Source organism: Anolis sagrei, chromosome 3 (assembly GCF_037176765.1).
Source record: "Anolis sagrei isolate rAnoSag1 chromosome 3, rAnoSag1.mat, whole genome shotgun sequence".
Taxonomy (NCBI): Eukaryota; Metazoa; Chordata; class Lepidosauria; order Squamata; family Dactyloidae; genus Anolis; species Anolis sagrei.
Window position 1 is genome coordinate 147,791,362 of NC_090023.1, and position 22,569 is coordinate 147,813,930.

General features: G+C 40.4%; 1 protein-coding gene across 1 annotated transcript in view; it reads right to left on the bottom strand.

Moving 5' to 3' along the window:
* SYNPO2L (synaptopodin 2 like) overlaps window positions 1-19,617 on the bottom strand; it is a 45,512-nt gene extending 25,895 nt beyond the window's left edge. The window contains exons 1-2 of the mRNA XM_060769182.2: window positions 19,242-19,617; window positions 1,644-1,795 (exon numbers count right to left, since the gene is read on the bottom strand). Of these exons, the coding sequence (XP_060625165.2) occupies window positions 1,644-1,795; window positions 19,242-19,349 (260 nt within the window). The 5' untranslated portion in view covers window positions 19,350-19,617. The remainder of the gene's footprint in view (window positions 1-1,643; window positions 1,796-19,241) is intronic.
* Window positions 19,618-22,569: the final 2,952 nt, after the last annotated feature.

Genomic DNA, 22,569 nt, shown 5'->3' on the forward strand with positions numbered 1-22,569 from the left:
ATCCTGCTGTCACCTGGGATTGCAACATCAGCAATCCATACTTTGTTTTTTTTAACACAATTGTGAGGTATTATTATTATTATTATATTGTCCAAATTCCTGATCACTGTCTCCCAAAGCAGTTACTTTATTCTCAGCTCAAGAACAGAAAACAGAACATCGGTGAGCAGCCAAAGAGATTTAAAGATGAGCTTCAAGCTATCCTTTAAAAATGTGGTATAAACACCAAGAACTGGGAAGCCCTGGCCCAGTGCTATGGATTTTGAAGAGGCACAAATAGAAAGCGAAAGGGGCAAACGTGCCAAGAGAAAGGTGCGTCAAGCAAACCCTTGTTGTGGCTGCCTTCCACCTGGAAACCTATGTCCTCACTGTGACAGACCATGCGGATCTGAAATAGGCCTCTACAGTCACTTGAGGACCCACCACCAAGATTCTACCTTTGGAAGACAATTATACTCGGCCATGAGTGATCGCCTATAGATAGATATCGACCAGAATTGTAATGAGACTTTTTTAACTGCCACATCACACCTTTGACACATGTTCAGCTCTTAGTCTACTAAGACTACAAGACCCCTTTCACATATACTTTGGTCAAAACAGGTGTCACCCACCCAATATCTCCGATTTGTTTTATGTTTTGTTTTGCCTAAGTGGAGTAACTTACATTTCTCGCTACTGAGATTCATTTTGTTAATTTTGGCCCAGCTCTCTAATCTGTTAAAGTGATTTTGAATTTTGATCCTGTCCTCTGGGACATTTGCTATGTCTTCTAATTTGGTGCCACCAGCAAATTTGCCCTCTAGTCCAGCATCCAAAGCAGTTTATAAGAATGTTGAATAGCACTGGACCAAGGAAAGAACCCTGTGGCAACCCATTAGTAACTTCTTCCCAGAATTTTTTTTTTGTCGTGTCAGGAGCGACTTAAGAAACTGCAAGTTGCTCCAGGTGTGAGAGAATTGGCCATCTGCAAGGACGTTGCCCAGGGGACGCCTGGATGATTTGATGTTTTTATCATCCTTGTGGGAGGCTTCACTCATGTCCCCGCATGAGGAGCTGGAGCTGATAGAGGGAGCTCATTCGTCTCTTTGGATTCGAACCTGCGACCTGAAGAAGAGTCATTGCTGAACACCCTTTAGATCCTGTAAATCAACCAATTAAAAAGCAGGGAAATTTCAAACAAGAATCAATCAGGTCCAGCTAACACTTCCAAGCAAAGGATTACCCCAGGCAGCAATCAGACAGGCTTTGAAGCTGCAAGGGTATTAAATACTAATCAAGGTGGCCAACTGCAACATTCACACTTGCCTCAAGCAGACAAGAGTTCTTTCTCCCACCCTGGACATTATTCCACAAACCTCACTTGCCTAATTTCTAACAGACCCTTTGAGGTTGCCTGCCATAGATGTGGGTGAAACATCAGGAGAGAATGCTTCTAGAACATGGCCATACAGCCCAGAAAACTCACAGCAACCCAATTAAAAAGCTCCTCATACTTTATTAGCTTGTTTACAAGAGTATCTGTACAGGTCTGCATTAAAACTTCATGAAAAGGCTACCATGAATTAAATAGTGTCTAATTTATTCAATGAGGAACTGCATATTTCAGACAGCTCGATCCCAATAGCTATTACCTCCATTACCTTTTAACAACGATGCTGAGGAGACCATTAGAAGAATCAATGAGCTGCATGGCACTTGCATGTGAGAGGCCAGAACATGGTCTTCCGTTGATGGAGACTAGTTCATCATTTTCCCACAGTCCACCACGACATGCTTTACTTCTTTTGCGGACCTAAGGAAGGAAAGAAAAAGATTCACTGGAAAATGAGGTGGAAAAGGACAGTTTCCAGAGAAGTGGCCAAGTTAGTCTGTCATAGCAGAAACAACAAAGAGCCCTTTTGCCCATCAAATGTAGGATGACATCTGAGCATCTGAGTTTTTGTGAGCTTTAGCCAAAGTCATCAAATGAGCTGCTTTTGTTGAGAGTAGCGTGTTATAATGAAATTCTATACAGATACCTCAAAGGTATCTCTGTCCTATATCCAAATTATCAACTTTAGATTATCAACTTCATTCAGGGAAACCTTTGCCTTTGTTTGCGTATTGTATTACATTGTTCACTGTATAAATGGAATGAATGTTTGCCTACATATGTCTGTACTGTAATCTGCTCTGAGTCCCCTTGGGGAGATCGAGTGGAATATAAATAAAGTTTATTATTATTCTTTTAATATCATTGTGATAATAATCATCCTTGGCATTTACAAACAACATTTCAAGTGCTCGGGGTATATATGAAAGACTGGGCCATATTCATTACATGAACGATGGTGATGGTGATGATATTAGCAAGGCAATAATGTAAATCCTTATTTTTATTACAGATTTATTTTTATGAATCTGTAAAATATTGTTATCCTGTATTGAGGAGTGGGGCAATACAACTGAGAAAATATTGAGATCATCTAATGTTGTCATGCTTTGTAAAACCCCAAAATTTGAACTATAGTGCCCCCTTTGATTTCTCTTTGTCATCAGTTAGTCAGTACCAGTTGGTGGCTTCTACACCAATGTGGCGGCAAATCTGTTCTGGGCTCTCGTTTTTTAATTCTAAAAGAGCTGTCCAAGGTGCTAAACCCTACTCTCAAAATAGGTTAAGATATTGGAGAGCTCTGTTAATGTTAAGACTAAAGCATGTTGGAAATAACAACCTTCTTCAAGCCTCCACTAGTAATTTGTTTGTATATGCTTCTGTTTGCTTACTGTATTACATATTTATGTTTTGATATGCAGCTGTCCTTTTACTCTATGTTTCTTGGGATTGTAGGAGGGGCTGCAGACCACATGATCAGACCTGGGACTGCTGAGATCTTGGACTCCATTTTAGAACAAGGAGATGCTTTAGACATTGGACTGTTAAAAGCAAACACACATTGCTGTTGATTATAAGAAAGATGCCCTGTGTTATCTGCACAGAGAAATCACTTCAAATTTATCTGTAACTGGATTGAGAAGTTATGTACCTGCATGCCGAATACATGAATGCTGTGTGTAAACCAGATATGTTACATTTAATGAAGTCTACTTTATTTTTGCCTCTTGAGGAGCATGATATAGAAACAAGATGTTTTATGCAAGTAGTAGATGTTTTTGGGCACTGGAAAAAAAATACTCCTAAAGAACTGCTATATTTTGTGCATTGGCACAATCTCTGTTCCCAACAGATCAGAGAAAACCAGGTTATCAGTCTAACAACTGAAAGCCAAATTGCCTTGCATAAGTATAATTAGATAAATATCACTGAAGAGAAGATTTTACTCAAATGAGGTTTTTTACTCTTCTCTGAACAATCATACTTTTACAAAAGGTTATTATTTTCAAATGGTTGTAAATGCCATTTTTCTCCAAAAGGCTATGGAGATTCTTGTTTTCCAAACAGTTATGACCTCTAAAAGGTCATGCCTTTCCAAAAAAGCAAAGCTTGGCATAAATGCACCACCTTCAAAGCATTCCACCAATAGCATCATTATACATCTCAGTGTCAAATGGCTATGGCTGAAATGGTTAAAACCACTAACTGAATGTTTATTGAAGTGTGTATGTTGTATGTAGTCAAGCCACCCCTGATTTCTTAGTATGATTTCGCAGCAGCTCGTATCTTTTGTACCAAAGTCCTAGAAAGCTCAGTAGACTCGCATGGGGTTCACAGAAGGACAAAGAGCTAAACTAGAGGTGACATTAAACTTCTTACTTGCACGATTGTTGTTTAGTTTCTAAATCATGAAGGGAGAGGCCAAACTTCTGTGTTCCTAATTAACACCGAGCTGTCAGCATCAAATGTTAATTGAAATGAAAACTGAGGAGCTCCCAAATTGCATGTTTAGTGTCTCTGGTGTGAAGTGAAAGAATAAAAAAGATAGGGAGGCAGTCCTCCCTCTCTGACTCTTGAACACGACCTGTCTAAATATTTGTTGGGGCTTTATCAGCCTTTGGGAATCAGCTCCTAGCTTTTCCTGCAATCTTAAAATAGAAATTGCTCATTCCATCTGCCACATTCATCAGCACAAGTGCCATCATCCTGGCCTTTCAGAGTCATTGCCCTTTTGCTTCTAACATGTTTTTTAAAAACACAAACAAACCAAAAAAAACTCCACAAAACCTGGAATGGGAACATGAAGCCTAGTAATAAAGCAATAGAGCAAACAGGCTCTGCTGTTCCTGCCAACTTGAGCAATGCCCACCTTGATTCCTTCCCTCATCCCATCCAGGTTTCGAGGGTACAACTTTGATATAATAAGTAATGCACATACTCATAAGAGATAGCTTCTTTGGGGAAGGAGAAGGAAAAAATGTTCTGATGGAATCAAGATCAACAATGTGAATAATTGGAAAGAAGGTGCCCCAGACACATGTCCAGTATTCGGATGCAACTGATTCTCCTTGGGAGACATTTCTTTTATTCACAAATGCTGGCCTTGATCTATAAAACCCTAAACTGTTCTGGCCCAGCTTACCTATCTGAACGTATCTCCCTCTAGGAACCCTCAAGGACTTTAGGATCATCTGGAGAGGCCCTGCTTTCAGTCCCATCACCATTACAGTTGATTTGGTGGGAAGGAGAGACAGGGCCTTCTCAGGGATGGCCCCTCAGCTGTGGAACTCCCTCCCTAATGAGATCAGATCTGCCCCTTCTCTCATGACCTTCCGGAAGAAGCTCAAATCCTGGTTACGGGATCAAGCTTTCACAGAATAGTTTAAACGGACTGTTTTTAGCTGATGGCAATGGATTGATTTGGAAGATGACATGAAATGACGACCTCTTTTAATGTATGTATAATTATTTTAATGTGTGCTAAATGTATATTATGCTTTGTCTTTATTGTTCGGCACCGAATGGTGCCTGTTGGTAGCTGTCCTGAGTCCCTCTTCGGAGGTGAGAAGGACGGGATAGAAATGCTGCTAATAAATAAATAAATAAAATTAGGTTTCCTTAAGATGATTCACAGTAACTGTGTTGAGGCAAGAAAATTACACCTGTGTTGCAGTGGGGGTAAGTGTCACAGAGTTCAGGAACTGAGAATTGTCAAGCGCACTTTTACACCATATTTCCTTAAAACTCATTTTTTTCCCCTAAAATATTTCTATTGAGGGTTTTTTTTTTTAAGGGAGGAGAGTAGAAGAACAGATTGTACATGCACGTTGTGGGGGGTCTTCTCTATTCTTTATTATTTGCCACTTCTCAGACCACTCAGTAAGTAATTAGAGCTGTTTTTCTGTCGTGGAGCAGACCCTAAGTACAGATTGGGGCGCCTTCCACACAGCTGAATAAAATCCCACATTTTCTGCTTTGAGCTGGAATATATGGCATCATGGACTCGGGGCCCTTCCACACAGCATTTCCTCATCACTTGAAACTGAATTAAGCCACTCAGCAACTCATTAGCATTTCCAAATATAGGCACAGACCCCCCAAAACTTATCCTCTCTCATGGGGGGTGCCTCCACAGCTGATTGGCTCTCTTGGACCAATCCTGTCATCTTCTCCCCACCAGAGGGAATCCCTGCCTGGAGGCGGCAACTTCATTAGAGCTCCAGCCAATCAGGTTGTGGATCCAAACCAGCCCCTTTTTTGCCCAATCGGGGAGGGAAGCGGGAAGTTTGAATAACTGTCAAATATATAAAATATTGTGTCTCTGTAGTAATGTTTATGCTGTACCTTTGAAAGCATCCACTTGTACAAGCATCCTTCCTGGCCAGATCAAATAAATTTCTGTGGCTTGTCTTCAACCTGGTGAGTGACTTTTCTGTCCTGGTCTATTTTGGTTTAGCCTGAACGCTCGCCTGGCATGGATCCTTTTATCTGTGGTCCTAGCTCTAAATTTGACTACAGTAGGACAACAAGGGCCAACCAGACCAATCGTGCCCTATATGAATACAAAGTCAAAGTACTCCCACCAGAAGACCATCCAGTCTCCTTTTAAAAACATTGAGAGGAGATTTACTACCTAAAAAAATTCATGGGGTCTCCTCTTGTTCCACTAAGGGAATCATGCTGGTGTTAATTTAAAAGGAAGTGAAATGATGGTGATATTTAGCTTAATCCTACCTGCCCAGAATATGCTTTGATTTCCTTGATCTATACAAATGTATGCCATGTGAATGCACACAGGAATTCAGTCTTAACCCCAGTTGTGCAAAATAGCCTACCACCATCTCATTTGCCCTTGATATATTCTTGTATTTCTGGGGACTCACGGCCTCTATGGCTAAGGCACTTTGAGCTAAGTCTCAATCTTCACAGCCAGCTCCCAGCACAGAGAGAGAAATACTAAAAATAGTATGAAAGTCTTCCCAACTGTTCTTGTTCCCAGAGTGAAATCTTCAGAAGCCCACAAATTTCCCCTGGAATAGAGCGTTACCAGTATAACTGAGTGAGCTTCGAGGCAGATGGTTCTAGTACTGAGAATCAACTGATTTTGTGCAGCTATCCTACATTTTACTCACTAACAGATTTTATGTAAAAAAGCATACACAAGACAAAAGCAACTGGAGGGAGGCAGCACAGGAGAGTTTCAAATGGACGTTGTTATCCTCTGGTACTCTGTCCCTGGAACATTATGTGTTTGAGGCAGGATAAAAGGATGATGACAGGATAAACCCTCTTTAGAAGCATGCTATCTTTTCAGTTCCCCAGAAAAAAGACTCTTATGCCATTTACTAACAAATGTTATTATGGCATATGCATTAATTCTGGAATGGATGTAATCCAGCCAACTAATTCATTGCTGTGCATATTATTGGAATTATGCATATTACTTTGCATTCTAACTAGGCAAATTCAACACATTAATACTTACATTTTTCCTATCACTATGCTTCAGCCTTGGCAACATATTTCTTCTGCAATAACTAGTACTGTATATAATAATGTTTACAATGCTGGAGCTGAAAAAGAAGGCCCTTCTAGATAGGCCATATATCCCAGGATCTGATCCTAAGTTTTCTGCTTTAAACTGGATTACATATGAGTCCGCAGTCAAATAATCTAGGATAAACAAAAAACCTGAGATCGGATCCTGGGACATAGGGCCTGTCTGGAAGTGGCCAGAGTCCCAAATTCAAATCCTAGTTTGGCCATGTGATCCTGGGCCATAACTACCTCCCAGCAAGCTTCTCTTATGGGATTGTTGTGGAGAATAATAGAAAGAAAGGAGCCATGTTAAGTGTTGTGCACACTTCTGGTGTGGTAGAAGCCACCTCTGAGTATTCTTTGCCTAAGAAAACTATGAAAATCGTGGCATCATCATAAGTTGACAGCCAAGTTGAAACCCTTGTAATACTATTTTTATCAGATCGTTCTAGGAGAAGGCTTTTTGCCATAAGTTTTTAATTAATGGTGAAAATTTGCTTCATTTATACTCTGCCTTTCTCACCCCTTGTGGGGGGACTCAAGGCAGCTCACAAATCTGGCAAGATTCAATGCTGTATAAAACATAACCATGAAACATATCCCAGGATGCCCCAGAGAATAATAGTCATCTGATTCACAAGAGAAAATACAGGGGGAGTTACAAACCACACCTCCTTCCCTTTATGATTTTATTGTTCCCTTTGCTTTCCTCCCACTCATGGGATGAGGTCCTTGGACTGCTATGTGTGCCTCCCACCCACCCTTCTCTCATAGCCTCTCTTTCTGCCACTACTATTCTCTTCAATGTACCTTGCTCTGACTTATGCCTACATCACTCTTTTCTCACAGCTTGTCACTGTGCCTTTCACCTATTCCCCCCTTTTCCCCGCTTCCTACATCTCCTACCTATCTTCTCTTTCCTTTCCCTTCTGTTGTCACGCCTCCCTTCTTTTTCCTTCTATCCACCTGCTGCACTGCATCCCCTTCCTTTGCTTCTTTCCATCCTGCTTAATCTCACCATTGTGCAATACTTCCCTCCCTATGAGACTATCTACATTTAGAAATCTGTCGTACATCTGTTGTCAGTGTCAATCACAGTTGTGAGACTTAATTCATTGGCTTGTTACTCACAAAAACACTGCAGAGAAGAGTGACTGAACCTTAAGCTCCACAACTTGTTCCTAAAAGGGCTAGATGACGGTCCAGACATGAAATGGTTAGCAAGCCTAGAAGTTGAGTAAAATCTGATTAATGGGATAGTATGATAACCATAAGTGGGCAACTAGTGGAGTTCCCTCCTGTAGCATGCAACCATGTATCTGGGTGCTCCAGAAATGATTGTGATGATTATTTCTTACCTGCCTTTTCCTATGGATCAAGGCAAGGAATGACAACAGATTGATATATAGCAGAAAAGCTATGCAACACACATTGCAAATTAAAAATAAATATTGCCAAAAATTCGTATCACGCAGAAACATCAGACTCCCTATAGCAAAGACTAAGAATAGCAACAGAGAGGGATAATACATATTCCTGCAGTGCACTTGACGAGAAGATAGTTCTAAACAACTGCTGTTCTACTGGAATGGAAATGAAGTGTCAAGTATCATAACCTGACTCCTCCAAAGGGCAAATTCAGCAGAATCAGCAGCTGTCACAATGAGCACAGCTCACCATTTAACTCACAGCAGGTTCTCATGCCTCAGATCCTAAGGAAGCTTCCATTAGGTAAATAAGACAATGTATAGTCTTATGTTCATTCAATGCGTTTCTGATATAAAGCAAGCCTGTATTGTGATGGCACGCCTGAGTCTTTGGGAAAAACTATAGTGTCTGGCTTTACTCGGGAGCTATCTGTATACCTTCTGTTAAGATTGAGACCCTTAACACACAGAGGCACTTTAGGCAAGGTGGAAAAATAACCAAAGTGAGTTTACTGAAAACAAGATGAATAAAGGGTTAACTCCACCTGGAACTATTATAAGGTAACTTAAAACAGTACATTATAAAAGGAGCCTTTGCTGGCTGGAGTCTTTTGCCTCGGGTGCAAAGTGATGGTTTACAAGCTGTTGCTTATAAGCTGTCTCAATCTTCTTTTTTGTGAAGCTTAAGCCGGTCAAAAGCTTCTGTTGTCACTGGGACTGCTGGTATAAGAAAGCTGCTGAATGCAGGTACTAAGGATGCCTGTTTTTTTATTGCTTGCTTGGGCCTAGGGTTACAAGATAATATTCAAGCTTCTGTTCTCTGTAGCTCTGCTGCAGGAAAAGGAGGAGTCCATCAAAGAGCTCTATACAGGCAAATGGAATAGACCAACTAAGGCTGGCCATTAGGGGGTTTTTATGCTCCACACAAAAACCAATACAAAAGATGGTATCTACACTATTGGGAAAACCTATAAACAAGGGGAACTAAAACAGAGAAGAGGAAAAGGCAGAGCCATGACTTTACACATGTCAGCTTCTTCAAAGATTACAGTGGCTGCATCCTATCTCCTCTCCTGCTCCTCACCATCCTCACTATCCATTTTTAAAAACTTGTGACTATAACACTACCCCCCATGAAAGTCAAGGGGGATATTGCCCATAGATAAACTCATGCTGTGCAGGGACTAAAACAAACCATAGATATAATGGTAGTTTCTCCAATATATGCAAGAAAGAATTAGATGAAACTACCTATTTTTTTAGATATCCGCATCTGGTCTACAAAAGTCACCAAGGCAGTTTACAACATAGCTTCGAAATAACAACACAGAAACATACAAGAAATAAGAGTTTAAGAGAAGAAAAACATTGAAACCCACTTATTGCAGCAGCAGAGGATACAATTAAAAATATCCTTTACCAGTGGGGTAATATTTGATCCTCTAGATCAGGGGTCCTCAAACTAAGGCCTGGGGGCCGAATGCGGCCCTCCAAGGTCATTTACCCGGCCCTCACTCAGGGTCTACCTAAGTCTGGAACGACTTGAAAGCACACAACAATCCTATCTCATCAGCCAAAAGCAGGCCCACACTTCCCATTGAAATACTAATAAGTTTATATTTGTTTAAATTGTTCTTCATTTTAATTATTGTGTTGTTTTAAGTGTTTTTTGCACTACAAATAAGATATGTGCAGTGTGCATAGGAATTCATTCACTTTTTTCAAATTATAATCTGGCCTTCCAACAGTTTGAGGGACTGTGACCTGGCCCTCTGTTTAAAAAGTTTGAGGACCCCTGCTCTAGATACTGCTAAAATGAAACTCCCATCAGCTCCAGCTCTCACCAGTGCTTAGGCTGACAACAGCTGATAGAGGTGCAGTGCAGCATTAACTAAAGGGCTGCTTAGTCCCCTTCCAACAACTGAATAAAAGCTCACATTTTCTGCTTTGAAGTGGACTATATGGCAGTGCATTCCACTTCAGATAATCCAGTTCAAAGCATATATTGTGGGATTTTCTGCCTTGATATTCTGGGTTATATGGCTATGTGGAGGGGCCCATACTCCTCTTCCCTGGCTCATAGGCCAAAAGGCTGTTTTCTGAGCATGGTACCAATGGAAAACATGAGTATATTGTAAGACAACCTGCACTGATTAGTAGTATGCTATTTTCTTATGTTATCATTAGTCCAATATCCATTTCAATCTGGTTTCAGGTGTAATTATGGGATAGAGATAGATTTGGTTGCTTTGGTGGATGACCTATGCTGAGAAATGGACCCCCTGGCTCGAGAGCAGTACGTGTGAAAAAGATCTTGGAGTCCTTGTGGACAACAAGTTAAACATGAGCCAACAATGCCATGCGGCCAGGGGTGGCTCAACCCATTACGCAAAGTAAGCATTCGCAGTATAGTTGATTTTGCCCAGGGGCGCTCTTGAGGCGCTCTTGGGGGAAAAAAGACTTTGACAAATGCTAGTTGTAGTTACTGGGATGTATAGTTCACCTAAAATCAAAGAGCATTCTGAACTCCACCAATGATAGAACTGAACCAAATATGGCACACAGAACTCCCATGACGAACAGAAAATATATTTCAATGATTGGTTGGGGGGGGGGGGCAAAATACTGTTTGCTTACCATTGAAAATTACCTAGGGCCGCCTCTGCATGCGGTGGTAAAAAACAAAACAACAACAACAACAACAATGGGAGTATAGTGTCTAGATCCAGGGAATAAATATTAGTATAGTGTCTAGATCCAGGGAAGTCATGCTACCCCTCTATTCTAACTTGATCAGACCACACCTGGAATCACACTGTGTCCAGTTCTGGGCACCACAATTGAAAAGAGATATTGTCAAGCTCCAATGTGTCCAGAGAAGGGTGGCTAAAATGATCAAGGGTCTGGAGAACAAGCCCTTTGAGGAGTGGCTTAAAGACCTGGACATGTTTAGCCTACAGAAGAGAAGGCTGAGAGGAGATATGATGGCTATGTATAAATATGTGAGGGGAAGTCATAGGAAGCGGGGAGTAAGCTTGTTTTCTTCTGCCCTGGAGACTAGGATGCAGAACAATTGCTTCAAATTACAGGAAAGGAGATTCCACCTAAACATTAGGAAGAATTTCCTGACTGTGAGAGCTGTCCAGCAGTGGAACTCTCTGCCGCAGAGTGTGGCAGAGATTCCTTCTTCGGAAACTTTTGAACAGAGGCTGGATGGCCATCTGTCGGGGATGCTTTGAATGCGATTTCCTGCTTCTTGGCAGGGGGTTGGACTGGATGGCCCACGAGGTCTCTTCCAACTCTCTGATTCTATGATTTTATGACCCTGTTGGACCTCTCAGTAGCTTTCAAAATCATTGACCATAGTATCCTTCTGAGAAGCCTTACTGAGATGGGACTTGAGGCACAGCTTTACAATGTTAGAATGGCAATAATAGAATGGTGTCCTGAGAAGGTTTTTAAACAACTGATATTAAACTGGATATAAGTTATTTTAATGTTTGTATGTATTTATGGTTTTATGTCCCAGCATTGAATGTTGTGCTCCACCCTGAGTCCCCTGCGGGGTGAGAAGGGCAGAATATAAATGTTTTACACAAATAAATAAATACATTTTTACATTCCTTCTTGGAGGCGCAAAGCTAGGAGGTGGTGCTGGGGGATTCCTGTTTGAGTGCCTGGCCATTGGCTTGTGGGTCCCCTGGGGTTGTGTTTTGTCCCCGATGCTATCTTCTCTCTATATATAAAAGTCAAGGTATGTTTGTTTGTTGCTTTGTTTGTACCACAAAGGCTCCTACATGGCTTCATTGATCTCAACCAAACTTGACACACTTACCTTTCATTACTCAACTTAAAATCAACCCAACTTGGAGGCAAGAACCTCAAAAAATCAATGATAAAAGTGTATAGATAGAAAAGTTTACTCCCTGGCCTACAGGCATGTATGTATGCAGGCTCAGATACAACCACAAGAGGGCAGGAGATAGATAAAAAAATTAGCTGCTAGCAAACAAAACCCCAGCACCACAATGGGAAAGAACACATACAGGAAGGCCACAGTTAGGACAGCCACACCAGAAGGAAGTAAGCAACTTAATGAAGTTTTATAATTTGGAAGGAGTGTGTATATTATGCCCATGCCTTGCTCTGAAGCTGAGAGACTGACTACAAGAAAAGGCCAAATAAAGGAAAACCGAGGAAAGTTTTGAGGAAAGGGAAGAAAAGAACCATACAATAAAGGCAAGAGAAAGGACTGAAAAAAAGAACAGAAGAAAGAAAACTAACAGAAGAAAAAGGAAGAAAGAAATAAAGAAAGAAAGAAAGGGGGGGGAGTGTATGAGGAAAAGCAAGGGATGAAGGGAAAAAAGGAAGAAAAGACAGAGGGAGAAGGTGTGTGAGGGAAGGGGGGGGGAATAAAGAGCCACAAAAAATGCATACCCCGGCAGCAAGAAAAAAGTCAATCGAGACACCATGTCCAACTGCGATTTCTTAGAAATACTCATTATTGGGTTTATGATTTTATCACTGGACCCAGGGCAATATATACAAACGCTGCCTAGCCACCCATACCAGCATGGAAAGTATTAAAATGTATTTTAAAAGGGCAGAAGATGAAAAAAAAAAAAACATTTGTAGGACTGCCTTCCTCTGAGGCTTAGAGATTGTGACTCTAAATCAAACCTGTTCAAGGCAACACTTTCAGAATTAATTTAAAACAGAATTCTCTGCACCTAACTCTGAAGGCCCTTCCAGACAGGCCCTACATCCCAGGATCTGATCCCAGGTTTTCTGTTTATCCCAGTGGGGACTCATATAATCCAGTTTAAAGCAGAAAACCTGGGATCAGATCCTGGGATATAGGGCCTGTCTAGAAGGGCCCTGGGGCTATGAGTAGGACTCAAGGCCAAGAAAATCTGACTCACTCAAGAATTTATTAATAACTAGCCGTCCCCTGCCACACATTCCTGTGGCCCAGTCTGTGTATATGTGTTTTGTGTTTGCCTATATGTGTATAATATGTGTGTGTATATATTTGTGTATATGTGTATTTCTGTGGTTATGCACATGCTTTGTAATGTATTTTGGGGGGGGGGTTGGCTTTTTAAGTCCCTTACACTATGTTTTTCAATATTTTTATGAGTGATGGTCACTTATTGGCCTGATAGGTGTATTGTGTCCAAATTTGGTGTCAATTCATCCAGTGGTTTTTGAGTTATGTTAATCCCACAAACGAACATTACATTTTTATTTATATAGACTAGCTTATGTACCCAGTGTTGCTAAGGTATGAAGTTTCTAATACTTTTAAATTATAAATATTCATTAGCTTTACCATTCTATTATTTGTCCCATTACAAAATGTATACCCAGGCAATGTCGAGTACTTAAGATAGTTTATCATATACATTAAACCATCCGGAGTTTGGGGGTGTTTTCCCTGATCATATCTCTGTTTATGTCAGAACATTGCACCCAATTAATATGTTATGGCAAGCATGTGGATGTTGAGGATGCAATGGTGACATGGGAGGTGAGGTGACAGTCCAGCGGGGCCAATGTGGTCTCACACCGGCTGGAAGCCAACCCACAATGGGTTCAAGAGGGTGTGTCTGAATATCTCTTGGACCAAGAATGCGTTTACTATCCAGCTAAGTGTCGCCCTAAGTCTATTTAATTAGATGCAAGAACTGAACTGTTCAATGAGTTATGTCTTCTCATAACCAAAGAGCAGCAGTTTAATCATCTTGGTTTGTAGGGAGGGTTCAGGCTTTATTTGCCCTAGCACCTATTTATTGTTATTTTAGCAGTCCCAAGCATCCGTAGAACTCTTTTCCAGCACCACATTTCAAATGAGATCATTTTCTTCTTATCAGCTTTCTTCACTGTCCGGCATCCACAACTATACATAGAAATGAAAATACGATGGCACGAACAATCCTAAATGTAGTATTCAATGATATATCTTTACACTTCAGGATCTTGACTAGCTCCTTCCAAGGCTTACCTGTTTTTCTAATTTCTTGACTGCAGTCTCCATTTTAATTAATAACCGAGTTAAGCATGGAAAATTTTGAACTATTTCAATGTTTTCGTGGTCTTTTGAGATATAAAAATAATCTTTGCTGTCTGAAAAATGTCTTTCTTCATTAACTATTTTTAATTATTGTTCCAAGTCTTTGCTGTGTTCTGCTAGCAGATTGGAGTCATCTGCATATCTTAAATTACTGGTATTTCATTTTCCAATTTTCATGTCTCCTATTTCCAAATCGAATCCTGTTTTACATATGATATGCCCAGCATACAAATTAAACAGATAGAGTGATATAATACAGGCTTGCATTATACCTTCTCCAGAGAGAAACCATTCAGTTTCTCTTTCTTCTATCCTAGCAGTAGTCTCTACTCCTGAGTACAGTTTACACATCAGAACAATTAAATGTTGTGGCACACCAATTTCTTTAAGAGCAATCCATAGTTTTTCATGTTATATGCAATTAAAGGCTTCGCTATAATCTATAAAGGACAGGCTGGCTTTCCGTTGAACATCTATAGCGCACTCCGTTATCCAATGTATGTTTTCAATATAATCTCTAGGGCCTCCTCCTTTCCTGAACCCAACTTGGAGGGCTGGCATTGCTTGTTCCACATGTGGGTAAAAGTCTTTGTTGAAGAATTTTGACTGAAAATGTCCTGTAGCCATTTATCATAACTCAGGTGGAAACTCACAACTCAGGCTGATTAGGTTGAAAACTTGGAGATGTGTCACCAAAACATATCACAGGGTTCAGGTAGGTACACATAGTAGCAGACACCCATCAGATTATTTCTTCCCTTAAGGGCCTTATAATGCACACTGAAATGGTCTTGGAAACAAGATGGCAGTCGGCAATGATGGCAAAATATAGGCTGTTGAATGTGCATGCAGAATCTAGAGGTAATAGAATCTCACAGAATAAAATATCACGGCTGCTCTCTTTGCTTTCATTGACATCATACCCACCCACTATCCTGACTTTTCCATGCTTTTTAATTGCTTTCAGTTAGTGCTTCTATTTTTTATTTTTATTTTTGCTTTTGTATAGTAGTATAATTATAGTGGCCACGGCGGCACAATGGGTTAAACCCTTGTCCTGCTGAACTGCTGACCTGAAGGTTGACAGTTCGAATCCGCAAGACAGGGTGAGCTCCTGTCTACCAACCCTAGCTCCTGCCAACCTAGCAGTTTGAAAACATGCAAATGTGAGTAAATAAATAGGCAGGAAAAGGTAAAGAGACGCTCCAAGCAATCTTGCCAGCCACATGACCAGGAGGTGACAATGCAGGCTTTTTGGCTTGAAAATGGAGAAAGCACATCCCCAAAGCCACAGATTAGCACCGCCTCCAGAAGCCAGAAATGAAAGGAGACGCCTTTGCCTTTGTGTTTGTGTGTCTCGTTGTATATTATTGTAAAGGCATTTAATGTTTGCCTATGGGTGTAAATGCTGTAATCCGCTCTGAGTCCCCTAGGGGAGAAGGGTGGAATATAACTAAAGTGTGTTATTATTATGGTATACTGATCTCTATAGGTTGAGGTAAGCAACTACACTGGTGGCTGGTTCTTTTTGTTTTTCCTTCATGAATTTGCACTCTAAGCTACAGTGGTTTTTTCACAACTGGAAACATAGTCTCCAATGTTTTATAGGTGGAAATCAGGACACTTGTGCCCAAGTGACATCAAAATGTGGCTAAGATGGCAAACTTTTTCAGTGAGGAAGAACCATCACCTCAAAGAAGTTGCAGTGCTTTGCCTGCAGATAAACACTAAGTTCTGCATCCCTGTTTCCTCTTTTCCTTGCTGAGTTTCTTGAGTGAAAACTATTTTTGTACTTTCAGCTAAGTTTGCTGCAACTAAAGTAAACTGAGGAAAAGATGGAAATTGGAAAGCAAAGTTGGGTCACATTAGAAACGGCTGGAAAAGTGGCACAGCAGGATTAATTGGGACTGTCCTTGACCATTTAAAATGCTGGAATACATGTGGATGAGGTATAACATCTTTGCATTCTGACCAGTTTTCAGATACTTCGGTGCAGATTAGGAGTAAAGATAGTAAAACTATTGAACTATAGGCAATTTTTGTTTACCTTCAGGGACTATGGAGGTGTCCTGAGAAGCTTGGCTGGCGCAAAAATGAAGGGCACACTTTTCCCATCTGTACTATATATACATTTAACAGAATAATTGGGTATGTGTATAAAGAAATCAGTGGCAGTTACATCTTTTCTACTCAGGAGATGATAAAGTAGGTGATATGATCCCATCCAATTTAGGTTCATCACAACTAGTTTCTTTTAAAAGAGAATTTACATACAATTTAAATTGAATATAAGTCATTTCTTAACTTTACCAGAATTAGAGGAAATTATAGAGATGAATCAAGTGATACAGGTGATATGAGTATCTTGCACAAATAAGAGACAGGACCCTTCCAGACAGGCCCTATATCCCAGGTTCTGATCCCAGGTTTTCTGCTTATCCCAGATTGTCTGGCAGTGCAGACTCATATGATCCAGTTTAACGCAGAAAACCTAGGATCAGATCCTGGAATTTAGGGCCTGACTGGAAGGGCCCACAGTGACCTTTTCCTTCAGCCTGTATTTAGCCACTGCTATACTTTTGTTGTTTCGACTTCTGTGGATTTAATTGAAATGTTCCCTATAGGAATCTCTAGTCTTCCACTATTCCTCTGTGGTCAACTTCCTCCAGTTCTGCTGAAAACCCTAGATAGAACGTTTCTCTAGGAAACTCTGGTCCCTCCAATGCAATTGTATGTTCAGTGTCTAGGAGAAGTTGATCATATATATGGATGACATATTGATATAGCTTTCCGTAAAGGCAGTGAGAGTTATTTTTCCAGACATGCATCATATCAGTTGAATGGTTTTGCTCATGTTGACTCAAGTGATGACAGAATGGTGCTTGTCTAAGACTGGCATTGAATCGTACACTGAAAAAAGATTGTGTCTTCTTTTGCACAACCATAATAGGCCATGAGGCACGTATAGTCCTGTTGTCTGGGATCTTGCTGCTGGTCTGTAACTGAGCATTTAAATTCTAGAGGATGTCCCAAAGCAAAGCTTAACAATTTCTTTGACAATGTTAATTAACTACCATAAAATTTAATTTCATTAATCTAGAATGAACAAATGGAAATACATGCTTTGCACCCATGTTGTTTATCTCATTCTTGTTTTCAAATTGCTTGGATCTAAAAAACTGTATTTTATGTAAGTAATTGTAGAATTTTAAAATAAAGGATGAATAAATTGGTGCATGGGTCAAAGTCGAGAGGTAAGAGCACACTTTCTTTACATTTGGATGGTGTATATACCTTTGTCTCAGGAGGCAAGCATCACCTTAAAAATGCATCTCATCCCATCCATGTGACAGCAAAGGAAGAATGTTTATTTTACAGTGCCATCTGCAATTTGACAAATGATTTGTATTGTAACCATAGAGTAACTTCCAAGATCTTGCTCTGCTTCCCTATTAAAGGGGAAATCTACATAATCAGGTTAAATGTTTTTGGTCAATTTTAGAACGCCATTTTGGAATGTTGCATCTGCAAATAATTCTAACTCAATACAAGTTGGACTACTGTGAGTTTTCTGGGCTGTATGGCCCAGAAGCATTCTCTCCTGACATTTTGTCCACATCTATGGCAGGCATCCTCAGAGGTTGTGAGGTTTGATGGAAACTAGGCTAGTGGGGTTTATATATTTGTGGAATGTCCAGGCTGGGAGAAAAACAGGGGAATTCCTGACATGAAACCATCAGGGCCAGCTAACACCTCCCAACAAAGGATTACCCCAGGCAGGAAGCAGCCAGTCTTTGAAGCTGCAAGGCCATTCAATGTTAATCAATGTGGCCAACTTCAATATTCCCACCTGCCTCAAGCAGACAAGAGTTCTTTCTCCCACCCTGGACATTCCACAGATATATAAACTCACTGCCTAATTTCTAACAGATCTCATAACCTCTGAGGATGCCTGCCACAGATGTGGGTCAGGAGAGAATGCTTCTGGAACATGGCAACACAGCCCAGAAAACTCACAGCAACCCAGTGATTTTGGCCATGAAAGCCTTTGACAACTCAATACAAGTTTTTCTCATTTTGTTTTCACTCGTTAAACAATAACATTTCAAATGTATCAATGCAATAATCATCACTAGAAATCATAAATAAAGCACAAATAAAGCACAAACAAAGCAAAAACAACTCCCCCCCAAAAAAACAAAAACAAAACAAAAAACCACAAACCCTCTAATATAAAAATGGCCAAAAAGGCTGCCAAAGGAACCAGGTAAAGCTTACAAATTACTCATTACCTACTTTGTCATGAATGCCAGTCCCTTTATTTTCTTTTTACAGAGAAGTAGACTTTCCTGTCTAGACAGGCTTTTGATGATTAAGCATATAAGGCCTATCTCACTGAATAATGTACTGGATCTTGCTAATCGTTGTGCTGGTATACTTTGTTATGGTATTGATTGTAATTTAGTGTACTTTTGTAAGGCATTGAATTTTGCCACTATTTCTGTATCCCCAAATTAAAGCATTTGAATTATAAATGCTTTAATTTTTAATTTTAGTTTTAATTTTTTAACACTTTATCACAGTTCAGAATGTGGATTTTGTGGATTCTTAACTGTATTACGTCTCAAACTGGAAAAATGAGATAGAAATCTATATCATCAACATCATCAACATGTCTCATTTGGGAAATACTACCCCTTATGTTACATGCAAATGTTTTGTAGTTTGCAGATGTGTATGTCTTGAAAACAGTTCTCCTGGCGCGCACTAGTGCACCCATCCCAACCTCTGTTTTCACAGAGAGAAAGAGAACATGTGCTTTTCCTACCTTTGATACTTGAAGGGGCTTCTTCTGCTCCGAGCCCCCCTGCAGCCGAAATCCCCAAGGAGCCCCTCCAGAAAGAGTGACAACCACTTCTTCTTCTTCAGCTCCCATGACTTGAGCAGGTTTTCTTTCTTTCTTTTGCGTGAGAAATGTTCAAGCTCCCACTCTTAAGGGATGGTGCTTTCTGCTTCCATTGCTGCAAGCAGCACCTGCCTTCTTCAGTCTTCCCCAAAGCCCCTTCCTCCCCAGACTTGAGCTCAGGCGCAGGGGAACTCAGTCCAGCTTCAGCGGTGCTCCATGTGTTTCTAGACCTCCAGCTGCTGGGCAAACTCCCACCAGCCCTTCTGATTCCACTTTTAGTAAGAGGCCCCTGTCATTTTGCACAGGCATCTTGTCAATCTCACCCACTGTGCTCCACACCCCCCTCTTCGCCTGCATTAGGCCCTGAATGTCTCACTAAAGCATGGCCGAAAATAGTTTGCCTCCTGTCTCTTTCCAGCGCATTGTCTCACACTTCTCCAGCTGGGCAGGATTTGATTTAAGCATTGCAATAAAACTTGGAATTCCTACGGGCTTTCTTTTCTATTGTTCGCCATTTCGTATTGAACCTCCAGATTTTGACCAAACTGCATTTCTTTCAGGTAAAGCAGTGGGACTATTTTAGCGGGAGGCTCTCCTGAACAAGTCCTATTGAAATTAAATGGAGCTGACTGTCATTTGTTCAATAAGACTTTTGCAGCACGGTCTCCTATTGGACTGTCCTCCAATGATTTTTTAAAATGGCTCACATAATTGTGGTTTATGGGCAGGACTAACATAATCCAAATGTATCATTATCTGTATTAAATGCCACCATAATCAATAATAATGTTGAGGATAGAGCAGATATAGTGTCTATCTATATATATACAAAATCAAAGTATGCCTGTCCGGTTGTACCACAAAGGCTAGGTGAAGTGGCCCTCTGTGAAGTTACTGGATTGGCTGTTGCTTGGTAAAAGATTGGCTGTTGCTAGGTGAAGTGGCCTGCTGTGATGTTACTGGATTGGCTGTTGCTCGGTAAAAGATTGGCTGTTGCTAGGTGAAGTGGCCTGCAGTGATGTCACTGGATTGGCTGTTGCTAGGTGAAGTGGCCCTCTGTGATGTTACTGGATTGGCTGTTGCTCGGTAAAAGATTGGCTGTTGCTAGGTGAAATGGCCTGCTGTGGTGTCACTGGATTGGCTGTTGCTAGGTGAAGTGGCCCTCTGTGATGTCATTGGCAAAGAATGGTGACATCTGCAGAAGGGAGGGAGGGAGGGAGGGAGGGAGGAGCCATAGACGGCATTGTGAGCTAGACCATCTCAGAGTTGGAGAAGGCAGAAAGAGGAAGGGAATGATGGAATGAATTAATGAATGAATGAAAGAACAAACAAAAGAAAATAATCATCATCATCATCTTCATCATCTTTATTTATGCCCTGCCACCATCTCCCCAATGGGGATTCGGAACGGCTTACATGAGGCCAAGCCCAAACAACAAATTACAATAGAGTAAAACCGAAAACACAAACCAAAAACACGAACAATAAACAGCAACATAATTACATAAAACAGAAAGAAAAAACATGAAAAAAAAGAAAAGAGAGGGAAGGAGGAGGAACAAAGAAAAAGGAAGGAAGAAAGGAAGAGAAAGAAAAGGGGAAAAGAGAAAAGAAGAGAATGAAGGTGTGGGGGGGGGGGGAAGAAAGGACGAAAACATGGGACAGCCACCCCTCTGACACCTGAGCAATGGCAGGCATATATACTAGTGCTGGGGCTGACAGCAGGAGCTCACCCCACTCCCCGGATTCGAACCTGTAACCTTTCGGTCATCAAGCTCAGCAGCTCCCATTATTATAATGTAATGCAATATAATACAAATACTACTACTACTAATAATAATAATAATATGATATTATTATATGTTTGTATTACATTTATTTATTTACTATTTACTATATTTATATAGCGCTTTTCTCAGCCCTTGGGCAACTCAAAGTAATATTACTACTACTACTAATAATAATGCAGTCATGCTGGCCACATGACCTTGGAGGTGTCTGTGGACGGTGCTGGCTCTTCGGCTTGGAGGTTGGGATTGGCGCCACACCCCAGAGTTGGACATGACTGGACTTAATGTCAAGGGACAACCTTTACCTCTTTTAATATTACAATATAATATTTAATACTGATATTGTACTATGGTAATAATATAATATATTCTATTTATGTATATTTTGTAAGCCGCTCTGAGTCCCCTTCGGGGTGAGAAAGACGACATATAAATGCCATAAATAAATAAATAAATAAATAAATAATAAAACAATATATAATTAATAGGGAAGAAGCAAAATACAACACCAAATTGATACTTGCACAATTATTGAGCCAGATGTCAACAGTAAGTAGGAAGAATAGAGACAGTAGAATTCTGTATTAATCTCTCTTTCTCTCATTAGACCAATACACTGGGGTCTTCTAGAACAAGGCTTCTTAAACTTTTTCCATTTGTGACCTTTCTGTCGGATAATTTTTTGTGTGACTCGGAGTATAATGGTATATATAATAAGTACACAAATCAAATATCGATTGATAATAATTCAGCATTTGCAAGGCTGGCTAACCAGGTTGATTTTCCTTTGTATGAAGTACAGTGGAAGCATTTGCTTTAGAGTCCATTGTAAACACTCCACACAGTTACTAACAGATTCATGCAAATGTCTAGGTAGTGTTCCGAAACCTTTTTCCATTGCCAATTTTTCACAACTCCCATTCCCTCTTACAGGACCCTTTGTTTAAGAAGCAAAATTTTAGAACTTTTAAGTAATACTGCAAGTGATATTACCATAGTTTCATAACCATTCGGATTGGACAACCACCAGGTGTATTTGCCTTCTTTTGGACTTCAGTTTCATCATCCTGTCATAGGTGTTGGTTTTGAAAGCCCTACAGGTTTTGGGTCCAGGTTACCTATAGGACTTCTGCACAATTCACTCTTTAGGACACTTAGGTCCACTTGGCTTACTTCAACCAGACAGAACTCAACTGGTGACCATCACCCAGAGGACCTTTTCATCAGCTGCCCCAAGACTGTGGAATGACCTGATGGGAGAGTTCTGACAGCTAAATAAGCTGTCTGAATTTAAACACATCAGAAGAGTTATCTCTTCCAGCAAGCCTACACAGTCAGTTTTAATAATGAATTTTAATCTTCTGTTTATTTTAATATGTATTTTGATGGAAATATGTTTTAAAGATGTGTATAGAATGTTTATGATGATGATGATGATGATGATGATGATGATGATGATG